Raw genomic sequence first — 15,159 nt, 5'->3', positions numbered from 1 at the left:
CTTTTCCCCCCCCCCCCCCCCCCCCCTTCCCCTCCCCCCCCCCCCCCCCCCAACACACACACAAAGGGCGCAAAAGTAGCGGTCCAGGCCTGCAACTCTTCTTTCATTAAAGACTCCTCTCTCGCCAACCATACGATGTCCGATGTCCGATGTCTGTTTCCTCTGCGGTCTGAAAAGGGGGACAGGGGAGAGAAGTGAGGTCTGCTCACTCCCAACTCCCTATATTTGGGGAGGAGTCTTATTTGGGGAGAGGTCTGTACATTATGCCTTTCTTCCTGAGGAATGCTCAAGGCCTACGGAATGTGGAGGTTCAGTGTTCCAGTTGGAAGTGGAGAAGACGTCAGCTTCTCAGCTATAAAGCCAGAAGAAAGAATCTCCTTTCAACCTTCAGCAAATATCTACCGAGCTCCTATCATGTGCTAGACGTTGTGTAGGAACAAGGGGTACAGTGGTGAGCAAAATAAACACAATCCTTACCCTCACATGGGTAAAGTCCAGCAAGGAAGCCATTAAACACGCACACACACATAATATGACAGGAAGGAAAAGGAAAGGGTCCTCAGGCGCGTATGGGGCAGAAGGGTTGAAGATGTGTTCATTCACTCATTTTTCAAACACTCGAGCGCTTTACTGTGTACGCAGCCATAACAAAATTCCCTTTGTAAGTCTGAATCAAAATCCACACGCAGTGCAGGTGGGAAGGTAGGGCATGGAAGGGGGATCAGGGATGCATAGATCCCCCGTAAAGAAGAATTAAACAATATTCAGGCCAAGATGGGGAGGGGAAGAAGTGAAGAGAAAAATACGGACAGGCGGTGGTGGTTGGTGCAAGATCCACTAGAGGTGTGCTCCCAGTACTAGCCTCCAGGGCCTTGATTTGGGGGGTATTTATGGCACTTCACAACTTTCTGAATATGGCGAATGGAGACAAAGGGAAAGCCGGTATAAACTACCCGGGCCCGGTGGGCCGGAAGAGACAGAGGCAAGTCTCGGGTAAAGATTTTTAGACAGCCTGCCTTGACTGGGCAGCCGGTGAAATGACAAACGAACACTTTTTTCACCCGGACCGTATCCGCTCTCTGCGGCCCACATTACAAGCAATCCCAGGAGGTTGCAATGCACCCTCGCCTAGCGCGCGAATCCCCACACGGCCCAGCCGCTAAGCCGGTGGCCACGCCCCCTGGCGGGCAGAGCCGCGCGTGTAACTAAAGCGATCTTTGCTGAAGCCCCGCCTTCTCCTACGGTTCCGCCTCTGACCCCAGCGCAGGCGTAGCACCAATCTTTCCCGCCCCCTAGTTGTGCGCGGATCTGACGCCTGACGTAGTTGCGTCGGCGCCATTTTAGCCGGTCCCACTCTGCACTGGGCGTGGCAGCCATTTTGTTTTGGACACCGAGCGGGAGTTGGTGGAAGCAGCTGTGGTGGCACAGGCGAAAGGCAGGAAAGGGCAGGCCGGGCGAGCAGACGGATCGGCCGACTGGACAGCCAAACAACAGCGAATAAACATCGCAATCTACCAATTACGCATCTAACCAACCGCCCAGCAAGTTAACCCGAGTCCCCTCCATCGTCAATTCAGGTTCGGCCGGTCCCCGGCCCTCCTGCCGCAGCCGTGGTGGCAGCCCCGGGAGGAGCACTGGCGTCCGTTTCCTTCGGTGCGTTTTCTGTGCAAAAAAGGAAGTCTTGGGGAGCGGAGGGGGCCGGCGGACGCGGAATGGGGGTGGTGAGATGTGGATGTAGACCGGGTGTTGGAGTGGGGGGGAGCCTCGGGGTGGGGGCGGAGCCGGCGAGAGGCAGGCGGGGGAGGGGCTGAACTGGAGCCTGGTAGCAGGATTGATGGAGGAGGCTGGGGTACGATAAAAAGGAAAATTGTTTGGCGGGTTGAGCAAAGTTGGAGGTCATGACAGGGCTTTGAGGATAGTAGGGAGTTTAAGTGAGGACTGCAGGACTTTGGGGAACGTTGGAAATTAATGGCGGCTTTAGGGTTAAATTACGTGGAGAGTTCTGTGGGAGTTAACTCCCAGCCAAATGCCAATTTAGGAAACCTTTCCTACTCCCTCCCCCAGATCCTTAGTTCCTTCTAAGGCCCCTACTTGATTTTGGAGTTGAAAGTCAGTTTTGAAACTAGGCGTGCCTGTATTTTTTCTCTAGACGGATGGTTCTCAACTTTAGCTGCACATAAGAAGCACCTAGGTACCTTTTTTTTTTTTTTTTCCTCCGCGTGCTGATCCCCACACCTCCCTAGGAGAGCTTGAGTTTAATTGGACTGGGCCCAACCATCTGTATTGTTTAAAAGCTCCCTGGGTAAGTCATATCAAAGTTGAGAATAATTTCTCTAGATTAAAAGCTATACTCTTACACTTCCTTTAGCTAGATTTGGTTCTTCTGTTTTGGAGACTTTGACAGATATTTTCTGTCCTGTGACTTGAAGTTCTAGTAATTTGAGGTAACTGTCATGTGTAAACCTAAGCATTCCCAATGAGTTTTTTATATGATTGTCAGTAGTGATAAAGCCTTTTCATTCATTGCTGGTTTGGGCCTTTCCAGTTATAGAAATGAGGTAGCCACTATTCTGATTTGCTCGTTTTGTCTATTGTCCTTTGTAGATTCTCGGGATTTGAAGATGGCTGCACAGTCAGCGCCGAAAGTTGTGCTAAAAAGCACCACCAAGATGTCTCTAAATGAGCGGTGAGGCAGCCAACAGCAACTTCAGCTCCTTCCTAAGAAAACATTACTTAAATTGGCCCTGGGGTCCAATACACAAAAAACAGTTTTAAGTTTAAATACCAACAGAAGGCTACACACTTCTGTTCTTAATTGCATTTTATGTGGTACACAACAAATTGGGCGGTTGTTTCAGAACCCCTTGTCAGTAGATTTTTATGTTAAGCTGTCAAATATATATCTGGTGGGATGTATTTTAAAAAGACTCCTCACACCCTCCCTTTTCTTCACATTTTTTTTTACATTGATACAGGGGTGGTGCAGCATGGTAGCATGGTACCCTGGCTGCAATAGGCTTGCTGCCCAGTCCTAGGCCAGCAGCATTGTGTCTGGCCTGTAAGAGGCAGGTAGCAAGCCGTGAATATGTCCAAAGGCCCTCGAATGTCATTCTTGGGCCTTGTAAGAGGCACTTGCTTCGCTCCATTTCACTTTCTTTCCACTCTGCTTTTAGTTTGTTTTTGTTTTGGATTCTTTTATACTTGAGTGTTCTTCTCTTCCATTCTACTAAATTTACCTTGACAGGAATAATAGAGGAGTGTCTTTTTTTTTTTTTCTCTATCCTAAAAGATGACCGGCAAGGGGATCTTAACCCTTGACTTGGTGTTGTCAGCACCATGCTCTCCCATGTGAGCCACGGGCCAGCCCTGAGGAGTGTCTTCATGGGCTCTTAAATGATTGAATTTAATCTAACTTTCAGAAGTAATTGGTTGAGTCAGAAGAAGGGATCACTTGAGACTTAGGAAAGTTAAGATATTTAAATAGGAGACCTTTGTTCATTGAGTGCCCTTTGCCTAATGATTTTAGTAAGTTGGTGTTAGACCACTAAGAGATTTTTTTTTTTTTTTAAGATGACCGGTAAGGGGATCTTAACCCTTGACTTGGTGTTGTCAGCACCACGCTCACCCAGTGAGCGAACCGGCCATCCCTATATGGGATCCGAACCCGTGGCCTTGGTGTTATCAGCACCGCACTCTACCGAGTGAGCCACAGGCCGGCCCCAAACTAAGAGATTATTTTGATGTCTATTTTTACCTCTTCTAAAGCATATATGCTTCTCTTCTTATCTCTTAGCATAGGATACCCTAATTATCCATATTCATATGTTACTAAGTGATAAATGTATTTTAAAATGTGATACACTCCTATAATTTATATGGGTGTGTTATTTCCATGGGCTTTGAAGGTGCCCTAGTGCTCTTCATATTTGCCCTTAGAATGTACCCCAAGGTTTAGGCTTTCTTCGTTTGTCTTTGAAACTACATCTTCTGTCTCTTGTCATCGTATCTGCTTATTGCGTGTTTTTCATACCTTCCATCTCTCTAAAAGCCGTTACCTGAGCCCTTTTTATCACTTTTGATTGAATGTGCTGCACTTAACTGCATTTCTAAGTTTCTGATTCTTGCAAATTTGTGGAAACAGAGGAGTCTTTAACCCACATCAGCTTTGATCTAAGTGTACCACTTTACTTAAAAGTTCGTGGGATCTGGAGCTCCTGGTCTAGCAAGCCATGAAAATGCCAATAAATGTTTTGTAATAAAGCTTTTATTTAAACATCCATTTTGTTCGACCTTGAAGCTTTACTAATATGCTGAAGAACAAACAGCCGATGCCAGTGAATATTCGTGCTTCGATGCAGCAACAGCAGCAGCTAGCCAGTGCCAGAAACAGAAGACTGGCCCAGCAGATGGAGAATAGACCCTCTGTCCAGGCAGCATTAAAACTTAAGCAGGTGAGAGAATGGGTTTTTATGCTCCAGAAGCAACTGGTGATCTGTCAGGCAGTCCACTGAGACTGTCAGGACGTGATGGATGATTACAGGATGGCTCAGGGCAAAAGCTGAAACTTCTCTGGAAGAAAGAGAAGTTCAGGGAATTCCAGTTTTGACAGGTACTGATAAGTAACTTTTTATTGTCTTTCTCTTTTAGGGAATTTGTCATCTATGTGGCCTGTTTCTGTATCAATGAGTATTAATCTCTTTTGTTTCCTGTCCCTTTTCCCTTAAAGTAGATTAATGGCTTTTTCCATAAAGAATTTTTTTTTTCTGTTCTAGATAACCTTCAAAACATCCTTTACTCCCTGTTAAATAATTTACAAACTGGGGAAATAATTTTATTCTTTCTCCCTAAGCACAGGGAGTCTGAATGGCCTTAGTCAAAGGTTTTCAGTGCTAAAATATAGAAAGAGTAGAGTGATCTTCATTTCCACAGCACCTAAAGTTATCAGCAAGAAAACTGAGGAATTAACTTCAGGGTTAGTGGGTTCTCTTTCAAATTTCCAGTAACACATAATCGTATTCAGACCTGAAATAAAACCTGCTCTTTATTATTCATAGACTTTATATGCAAGTCCGGACAGAGGCTGTGGAAGGATATGTCCAAGCTGTGGCTGGGCGTCTGGAGGGCGGTGCCATGCAACTGTAAGAACTTTAACTGGTAGCACTGCATGGCTGTGCATAAATTCAGCAGTTAAATATAACACCCTCCCACCCCCACCCTAAACCATTGGGCTCACTGACCAAAAATAAACAAGACTTTCTGCTTCAGCTTTGTTAAGCCTTGGAGTGATTGGATTCATCCCTGACTCAGGAAAGCAGCAAAAAGCACTATCATTTTCCAAGAGTAAATAAAAATTGCTGAAGATAAGTCCCTGGCAGATCATTCCAAAGGACCTTGAACAAGAATCTTTTAAGTATAGTCTCTACAGAAAGTAGCCTCTAGAGCAGTGCTGTCCAACAGAACTTTCTACAATGATAAAATATTCTATATCTGCTATCTCATTTGTTAGCCATTAATTCTTAAAAATTTTCGTTGTAGATAGTAAAAAGGCAGATCAATTCAACTCTGTCTGAATTTTCATATTTTTTGTGGAACACAGTAAATAATTATGATACATGTATATATGTACATATAAAAGATAATGACTCTGCTTTTCTCCTCTTTCCTTAGGATAATTTGGGTAATGGAAACTTCTGATGGAACCCCAATCTTCTAAACCTAATATTCCCTGTTCTTGTACCCAGCCCTGGTTCTAAGATCTCAGCAAGGCTGGGCATGACTCCACATTATCCTGGCCCAACCCTTCTTGGCAGTAACATGAGGCGGCGGGGGGGGGGGGGGGGTTGTTTGTTTGTTTGTTTGTTTTTAAACTTTTAAATAGCACATGTGGCCTAGTGGCCACCATATCATACAGCACAACTCTAGAGTGGAAACTGGGTGATACAGTTGACATCCTTAAGTTTCCTGTCAATATTAGAAACCAGAATAGGTGTCAGCTAAGGATTGGGAAGTGAGAAGAACTTGTCAGCACTGTACATTTCTCCCTTGAGAGCACAGAGGTTGGGAGAACAAATGTACTTAGGATAACTGAACACAAGGGACTTGTAGAATGCAGTCCTGACCTTGTAATTGTGCTGATTAGGGAGTGACAGGACAGGCCCTTATGGTTGGTTACACCTGATCACGCTAAGTGTGTGATGTTTAGGGCCTTCTCTGATTATAAGCAGTATATGGTCTTGTGCTAGGAAGCTAATAATAATGTCTCACAGCATCTTTTTGAGGGATATGATTGCAAAAAAATCCAAAAAAAAAACATTTGTAGTCACTTGTGAATGGAGTCTTAGGACACATAGAATATATTTTCATTCATACTGACTGATGGCTTTATAGAAAAACAGGCTTGCTAGGGCCTTGGTTGTGTTTAAGTCTATACTGTCCCCTTTTTCTTTGAAGGAATTTAATTCTCTGAGATGTGGTCTTCGTGATTTCTCTTTGAGGAATAAATTATTGAAAATCTCTCTCTAGTATGTCCTTGTCCTCATATATAGTCCTGAGTATGTGAATATAGCTCACCTATCTTAATTCTAACATAAGTTTGGCTGATTCTTTGTTAAGATACATTTGAGTTATATGTTTATTTTTAATTAAAGGTCATTATACTGGCTTGAAGGAGCTAGCTATTCACAAAAATAAGTTTTAAAGAAATGTAAGGAAAGGAGAATTAACTTCTCTGTATTTATTTACATCTTAAGGTCAAAAGTGGACCCTCTGGAGATAGATACTCAGTGAAAAAATGGAGCACATGGGCCTCTTTGAGAAATCAGTCTTGTTCTTAAGTTACAAGAACTCAAGTGAACTTGTAATTTAAATTTTGCCCAGAGTATGATGATCTTCCTATGGTGTTTGAGTAAGCCTTTGAAGACAATGATAGTCCTTGGGCAGGTATGAATCGAGTCATATCATTGTCAACCTGTAGTTCAAAAAATCCAGGATTGAACTGTAGAGTGCTCTTCCTAAAACTCAAGTTCCAACTGGCAGTGTATGACTTCTGTAGGCAAATTAGTGAGGTAATTTGTGGTGATGCCAATTTCATGGGACCATGTTCAAGCTTCTTAGAGTTTCTGCTGTGGATCAGAATTCTGCTTCTTTTATGTCATGTTCTGATGCAAGGGCTTGCTTCTGGTTTGGGATCCTTTTGACACCCACAGCAGGTTTTTCTCCCTCCACATGAGACATCTCACTTGCTTCTTTTCTTTGCACTTTGAATTGCCAGAGCATTCTGGATTGCTTTTTTGATCTCAATCCCCCAACACCTTTTCTTCCAGAAGAGCTTAAAGCAGCGCCTGGGTAAGAGTAACATCCAGGCACGGTTAGGCCGACCCATAGGGGCCCTGGCCAGGGGAGCAATCGGAGGACGAGGCCTACCCATAATCCAGAGAGGCTTGCCCAGAGGAGGACTACGTGGGGGACGTGCTACCAGAACCCTACTTAGGGGCGGGATGTCGCTCCGAGGTCAGTGCTGTGTACCTGATCATCATCAGGCCCCATCCCCTTCCCTTTTCTCTGGGCTGCTTATGGACACATTTGTTTAACATCTTTAAGCCTGAATTTGTATTAATATAATTAATAACTTTTGAAATCACATATTTTTAATAGTGCTGCATGTCTTTTATCAGTACCATTCCTTTTCTGATAATGTGCAATGGTGAGGCTATGACCTGCATAACAGGTAATTCATGTCATCTCCATCCCATTTTAAAACACCCTGCTGCTGCTTGAATCAAAGCACATTCAAGTTCTAGAAATAAGTCAAATTTAAGAAATTTATGGGTCTTTTGGCCTATATCTTAACTAACCATCTCTGTGTTCCTGGTGCTAGTAAAACATGGGAAAGAGGACAAGTTGACCTCTAGCACTTACCTATATGTTACATTTTGGGCACTGTTATTCTGTCCCCTGTATAGTTCTTATCCCCTACAAGAATGTATGGAGATCAAAAACCGTAGCATTTATTTTTAAATCTACCGTAATTCTAGGCATCTATCTGATTATTTAATAGGTACTTATTAAATGTATGTACTTACTAATTATCTTAACTCCCAGCTTCTTCCAAAAATGGATTTGTGGTCAGACTTAATTGATTAAATAAAGAGCAGCTTAATCTGTTCACACTCAGTGTGTAACTTGCCCCACCCATACTAAAAATAAACTGAATGACTCTCATTTAACCCTCACTGCCTTCCTTTGGTTAGAATCTACTTTGTCTCTCTTGGATTTACCTGCATATACATTGTATGCCTCCTCTCCAAGGTCAAAACCTGCTCCGAGGTGGACGAGCCGTAGCTCCCCGAATGGGCTTAAGAAGAGGTGGTGTTCGAGGTCGTGGAGGTCCTGGGAGAGGGGGCCTAGGGCGTGGAGCTATGGGTCGTGGCGGAATCGGTGGTAGAGGTTAGTCAGCTACCAACTTCAGAGAGTAGCTCCCCCTTATTTTCCTCCCTTAAAAACTCAAGAGCTACCTTTCTGCACAGCTTCAAGTCATAGGCAGGCTTGTTTGTTTGTCTTGTTTTGTTATTTGAAACTGGCATATTTTCTAAATTCACATGCTGGTAGTTCAGAAGTCTGTCATGATTTTTCCAAGAACCAGTCAAGTGCATATTACAGAGCCAGATTATATGCAGTCTTCCAAGGTCTTGCAAACTTAGATTGTATTGTTAAAATTGACAGAACGGTCAGTTTAGGGTTTTACCTTTCTTCCTGCACCACCACCACCACACACCCATCCTGTAGCTCAAAACCCCAGGTTTTTTTTTTGTTTGTTTGTTTGTTTTTTAAAGATGACCGGTAAGGGGATCTTAACCCTTGACTTGGTGTTGTCAGCACCACGCTCACCCAGTGAGCGAACCGGCCATCCCTATATGGGATCCGAACCCGGGGCCTTGGTGTTATCAGCACCGCACTCTCCTGAGTGAGCCACAGGCCGGCCCACAAAACCCCAGTTTGAGTCAGATTAAGAATAGAGGGAGATGTACAAAGATGAAACCTAATTAAAGAGTGTGGTGATACTTGGAGCTGGGCATTGGCTCTGAAACCACATAAATTCAGTGTAAAGTTTGTGCTGTGGAGAACCAGAGACAACTTTTTTTGATCAAGGTAGAAAGCAATGTAATGGTATTACTGTCAGTAACTAACTGGCTCTTGTTGATCATTTTACCTTTATGATTTATTGATATTTGTTTTGCGACCTCATGACCCAGATTGGAAAAGAATTTAATGGTGTTGCTGCTGTTAATGACAAATCTCGTGGGAGCTTTCTGGCTTAGAGCTTAGTGGAAAACTCCTAGCAGCACCTGGCCAGGGAAAAAATATATATTTTTTTGTAGCCTCTGCTACAAAAAATTATATATTTTGTCTATTTGCTTTGGTCCTTTTAAAGTGTGTAGTGGGTCTTCCATAATTTATGACTTTGAAGTTGCCAAGGAATAACAACTGGTAGGAAAGGAAATTTGATAACCAAGAGCTTGTTTTCTTCTCTCTCATTATATGCTACTTGGCTTATTGAGTGAAGTGCAAGCTAGTTTGGGTTTCAGGTTGAAATAGCATGTTTTCACATTATCTTGATTTGGTTTCTTAGAGAGAGACATCATGGGGGTGGGAGAGACTAAAGTAGCTTTTCAGAAAGCTGGGTATGTTTTGTCAAGTGAATTGAAACGACCTCTCAGATAACCACAATTGTCGTAAGATGTGACTAGAATCGGAGGTGGAAGTGGCTGGGACTACTCAAAGTGTTTTCCCCCATCTGCCCACATTGTTTCTTTGTCAGAATAACTACTCAGCCTCCTGACACATGGGGTCAGCTCATTTGACTTGATAACTTTAAGGACAGATGAAGTAACTTTCAAGAAAGGTCTCCAATAATCTTAATTTGAAAACTGTCTACCTTCACACCTCTGATTCTCTGTGTCCTTGTTACCACCCTGTTGCCTCAATAAATGAGGTTATCTATAATGTATTTTAATTTTGAACTTATAGTAGGTCTCAAACTAGGCAATTTCTTTATCATAGGAGAGATTAAGATTTTTTTAAATTATAATTTTCAGTTAATTTTCTTTGTTGATAGAATAGATTTTTTTAAATAGTATTTAGAGATGAGCATGTAATAAAGGGTTCATTATGTGTGCTTTCCATGTGTTGCTTTCTACCCACTGTCTTTCCTGTTTTTCCAGATTTCTCCTCTTCTTTGCCCTGCCCTTCAGCTTTTCTCAGCTAGGCCCCACTGCTGAAAGGGGCATTTATTATAGCACCCATTAAACCTACTTGTAACTGTCTTTTTTTTTTTCCCCCTTGGGCCAGGTCGGGGTATGATAGGTCGGGGAAGAGGGGGCTTTGGAGGCAGAGGTCGAGGCCGTGGAAGAGGAAGAGGTGCCCTTGCTCGCCCTGTATTGACCAAGGAGCAGCTGGACAACCAGTTGGATGCATACATGTCGAAAACGAAAGGACACCTAGATGCTGAGTTGGATGCTTACATGGCGCAGACAGATCCCGAAACCAATGATTAAAGCCTGCCCACCCTCCTGTGAGAGACTCTTGTTAAAGTTACCACATCTGTAAATAACCTTGAAATAACAGATGAGAAGAAGCCTGATTGATGCTAGAAGGACTTATCACAATAGGCTTTGGACTTACTTGCCACCAGTTTGTGCATTTAGTGTGTTCCTTTTACTTTTTGATACTGTGTTGTATGAAACCCTTTTTTCCTTTGATTTGGTTTGGTTTTTTTTTTCCTCCTTCGCCCAGACGTCTCTTTCAACGTGTGTTGACCTTGTGGCTAGAACACCCTCTTTCTACCTCTGCCTCCCCTCACCTGTCATAATGTTCTGACATTGTAACATTTCTTCTATTCATTTCTGTGTCCCCCAACAAAAAGATCCCAGAAGGAGCCCATCAGTGTTCCTCCCTGATGCCTAGCTTTGTGAGGTAGAGATCTGTTCTGCGTCCTCTTTAATAACCTCTTAGAATGTTTAGAAAATAGGGAGATGAAAAACACATTCTGCCATGTTGATAATTTAGCATAGTAAATTGGGTACATGGACAGTGCTACAGGGCCACATAACAGTTTACATGTGGTAGCATCTCTGATTTGCTTGAAGTTACTACCGTATGTGTTGACACCACAGATAGTAACCATTATTCTGGGTTGGGAATACCTGCACTCTCCAACCTCAAATGAGATTCATAAACTTTCCTTTTGGCTTTGCATCATGTCCAAAGACATACTATTGGGTTGGCCTACACCTACAATATAGAAGCCATTTATTTGGTTTGGCAGATGTGTCAAAAGGGAGAAGGATGGCAGACTAACTGCTGGGAGAGTTCGGAAGATACCCATGCTGAAATGCAGTTATCCTCATGTTTATCCCAAACCAGTCTTGGGCTTGTCTATGCATTGGCTTTGTGTGACGTTCTTATTTCCCTTGAAGGTTTAATTAAGTTTAACCATATTCTGTCAACTGTTCTACTTGCGGTGGAATCTTGTATTTCTGGTTCATTATAACAAATCTTTCAAATATAACCAGGACTTTTTCTTTATTTTTTGGGCTCCTCAAATGCTGTGGCCACTTTAATGATGTCTTGATATACTCTTGGTATAGCTGAGTCCTTTTCTTCCTGGTTGTGTTAAAATTCCAGGGGTAATGTGGCATTGAAGCAGAAGTGAAGAATTTGCTCTTCTTTGATTAAGCCCTGCAGAAAGATTACCAACACTGCAAAGTAAGGGAATGACCTTTCTTTGGCCTGTGAGAAACTCACATGGGATGGTCTTGGGCAACATTCTGGACCCTTGACCCTGGCACTGGTTTCCCTGTTTCTCTGTGCTGTTTAAGGGAATAGAACCTGACCACTTCCAAACCAAGCCATTTGCCATTGAGCTACCCAACACCTGAAACTGCTGGAACGTTGTGTGTATTGGGGGCCAGGAAAGAAATTTTGGTCAGGACAACCTTAACTTGAATCCTATCTGTGTGACATGGGGCATCTGAGTGTCCCAGGGGAGATGGGCAGTGGCAGGTAGCAGAGGGCTAGGTATTAGACAATGGCTCAACAAAGCTGAGTACCCAGCTCAGCTCCCTCCATCTTTTCTAGTGCTGAAGCACAGGAACTTCTCCCAGCTGCCGTTCTCTCACACAACCCCAACAAGAGGATGCTGGGATCCCTCCCACCCCACTTCAGAGGAGGCTGATGCTAAAGAGAAAGTCTCCATAAAGGAGGTGACCACTGTATCTAGACCCTCCTCCCTGTCTCCTCTGTATCCCTCCTACATCATGAGAGGATTCCTTCCCAACAGTGGAACTCTCCAGCCCCACCTGCTCACTACAGTTCTCAGGATCTGAGGCCTGTGCCCACCTCTGCCATCCTCAGTCCTCTGTGAAGTGAGACAAGGAGAGTAACCCTTGCTTCTGGGTCAGCCTTTCACTCAGCTGCCATCTGCTGAGGGCTTGCCATGAACAAGGCCCTGTTTAACAGAAGGGCATTGGGAGCATGAGAGATTCATGCTGAATCTTTAAAAAGTCAAGGGAGGGGCCGGCCTGTGGCTCACTCGGGAGAGTGCGGTGCTGATAACGCCAAGGCCACGGGTTCGGATCCCATATAGGGATGGCCGGTTTGCTCACTGGATGAGCATGGTGCTGACAACACCAAGTCAAGGGTTAAGATCCCCTTACCGGTCATCTTTTAAAAATAAAATAAAATAAAATAAAATAAAATAAATAAATAAAAAGTCAAGGGAATGTTTAAAGATGAGGAAGAATATTCCAAGCAGAGGGAACAAATGTAAAGGTACAGTGACCTAAAAGAACATGTGTGCCAGGGAAAGTGAGTGTTCAGTGGGTCTCCAAACAAAGCAAGGTAGGTAACCTGGAGCAAAGTGTCTGCTAAAGAGCCTGGACTTAATGCTTTGGGCAGTGGGGCAACATTGAAGGATTTTAAGCAGCATAGTGCCATGGGATGATTTTTACAGAATACTGGTGAAAGATGAGCTAGAGGGACAAGGCTCAGCTACCCACTCCTCACCCCAAACACATGTACAGACAGGCTTGCCACAGTGGAGGTGTATCTTCTGGCTTCTGACTCTGAACCTTCCCCAGGTGCCACCCTCCAGCCTCTTAAAAGAAATCTCTGCATCTCCAGACTTCTGATGTTCTGTCTCCAGTTTTTAGCTGGATGTGCTAGTGGGAGAGGTGGTCCAGGTGCCCACCTGGCTGTCCTGTGCTACTTTGGATGGCTATATGAACCCAACAGAGAGGGAAATGGAGGCTCCTGCTCCTGCCTGGGTGGGCTTTCCAACCTGCACTGCATCCTGACTAGAGACCCAGCCACTCATGCTAGGGGTTTTGACTGACCACATGGCACTGGGGCAAGGAGGAAAGGATGACCCCTGAAGGTGGAGACGAGGCCCAGGACAGCTCTGGGACGCATGATAGTGGCAGCATCCTCCAGTCGTGGGCCTCACTGTGTGATGCAGGCAGGCCAGCAGGTCTAGGATAGCTAAGCCCCCATATGGCCTCTAAAGGATTCATTTGATTCTCTGTTTAGGTTTGATTAATATTTATTTACTATTTTAGTGTAAGGTGACTATCATCAGCTCAAGATTTAAACATCCATGGTGAGCATGGGGAGGTACACACAGTGAAAAAGTTATCTGGAAGAGTCTTGGATGAAAGGGGTTCTCCCAAAATGTCCTAACTTTCCCCTTTGGATTTTAACTGAAAACACTTCCTCTAAAGGAACTCAGTTTCAGGGGGAAAGTTAGGTCAGAGAATAGAAGGAAGGCCCCTACTGCCCTCCTTAGCACTACCAAGGCCAGGACCCCACGCTCAGCCTCTGACCTCTTTGTAATAAGTAGGAGTCGAGTCTGACCAGAGAATTCACCCATGGGGCACGCAGAAGGAAGGCAACTGTCCAGGAGCACCAGTTGATAAGACAGCTGGAATCACAGCCCTCCTGACTGCCTGCCCTAACCCTTCTCAGCTCCCATCCCTACTGCGGCCTCTTCACATTCCTCCACTGAAGTATTGTTAAGTCTCCCCAAACAGAGTTCTGGCCTGCCAGAAAGCAGGGTAGACCAGGAATATTCCCATCCCTGTCCTTATAACCTGACAGATGCCCATAGAAATCTGACTCAGTTTCTCCTCCCCAGTTAAAGCCATTACCAGACACCATTCTGTGGTCCACTCTCCAGTAACAAGGACCCTCTGCTAACCTTGACCACCCCCTCCGCCCACTCAGACTCCACGGTGGGTAGAAGGTGCAGGTGACCACCAGGCAGAGACCATGTGACTGAACTGCTTGAGACCTATTCCGGGACCCACCTTAAGGTAGCCAGCAAGGAGAAGGCAGGTCAACCTAGGCACCATCCATAGGATGGGGAGAGTGGCTGGTACAGGTATTGAACCCTGGATCTTTATGTTATTAGCACCATTCTCTAACCAATAGAGCTAACCAACCAGCCCCTTAGTCTGCTCATTTATAAGCATCAAGTGGGCTTTCAGAAGTAAAAACACTTGGGCCGGCCCGTGGCTCACTCGGTAGAGTGCGGTGCTGATAACACCAAGGCCCCGGGTTTGGATCCCACATAGGGATGGCCGGTTTGCTCACTGGCTGAGCGTGGTGCTGACAACACCAAGTCAAGGGTTAAGATCCCCTTACCGGTCATCTTTTTAAAAAAAAAAAAAAAAGAAGTAAAAACACTTGTAAACTGTAAATCCCCTATGCTGGACCATTATGGGGAAGATGGAAGCCCAAGACGGCCTCTGCGGCAGTCTGCAGAAAGTGGGCTTGGGGGCCGGCCCGTGGCTCACTTGGGAGAGTGTGGTGCTGATAACACCAAGGCCACGGGTTCGGATCCTGTATATGGATGGCCGGTTAGCTCACTGGCTCAGCATGGTGCTGACAACACCAAGTCAAGGGTTGAGATCCCCTTACCGGTCATCTTTTTTTTTTTTTTTCCTTTTTGTCTTTTTTCGTGACCGGCAAGGGATCGCAACCCTCAGTGTCGCGCCCACACCGGACTGGGACCGGCAACGGGATCGCAACCCTTCGGTGTTGCGTCCGCACCATGCTCAGCCAGTGAGCGGCCGGTCTGTATATGGGATCCAAACCCTCGGCGGG

General features: G+C 44.8%; 1 protein-coding gene across 4 annotated transcripts; it reads left to right on the top strand.

The window, feature by feature from the left end:
- The first annotated feature begins 1,281 nt into the window (after positions 1-1,281).
- Positions 1,282-11,566, top strand: CHTOP (chromatin target of PRMT1). Of its 4 annotated transcripts, none has more exons than XM_008567615.1 (6): positions 1,282-1,653; positions 2,605-2,686; positions 4,298-4,451; positions 7,326-7,509; positions 8,308-8,445; positions 10,348-11,566. In XM_008567615.1, exons 2-6 carry the CDS (start codon positions 2,622-2,624, stop codon positions 10,551-10,553), a joined length of 747 nt encoding a protein of 248 aa, XP_008565837.1. In that variant the 5' UTR covers positions 1,282-1,653; positions 2,605-2,621; the 3' UTR covers positions 10,554-11,566. The 4 variants fall into 4 exon arrangements, with proteins under 4 accessions (XP_008565837.1, XP_008565836.1, XP_008565839.1 ...); XM_008567614.1 differs by having other exon boundaries at positions 7,323-7,509; XM_008567617.1 differs by lacking the exon at positions 8,308-8,445 and having other exon boundaries at positions 1,370-1,653; positions 10,348-10,639.
- The last annotated feature ends 3,593 nt before the right edge of the window (positions 11,567-15,159 follow it).

Source organism: Galeopterus variegatus, unplaced genomic scaffold (assembly GCF_000696425.1).
Source record: "Galeopterus variegatus unplaced genomic scaffold, G_variegatus-3.0.2 Scaffold334, whole genome shotgun sequence".
NCBI classification, from domain to species: domain Eukaryota; kingdom Metazoa; phylum Chordata; class Mammalia; order Dermoptera; family Cynocephalidae; genus Galeopterus; species Galeopterus variegatus.
The sequence above is the reverse complement of the archived record's forward strand: the minus strand, read 5'-3'. Positions and strand labels throughout refer to the sequence as shown.

Bases quoted from the DNA above. Each gene is read 5' to 3' on its own strand.
- CHTOP (XM_008567614.1), top strand. From the start codon at position 2,622: ATGGCTGCACAGTCAGCGCCGAAAGTTGTGCTAAAAAGCACCACCAAG. The intron at 7,510-8,307 runs GTCAGTGCTGTG...CTCCTCTCCAAG, and splicing joins GGGCGGGATGTCGCTCCGAG to GTCAAAACCTGCTCCGAGGT. The intron at 8,446-10,347 runs GTTAGTCAGCTA...CCCTTGGGCCAG, and splicing joins TGGCGGAATCGGTGGTAGAG to GTCGGGGTATGATAGGTCGG.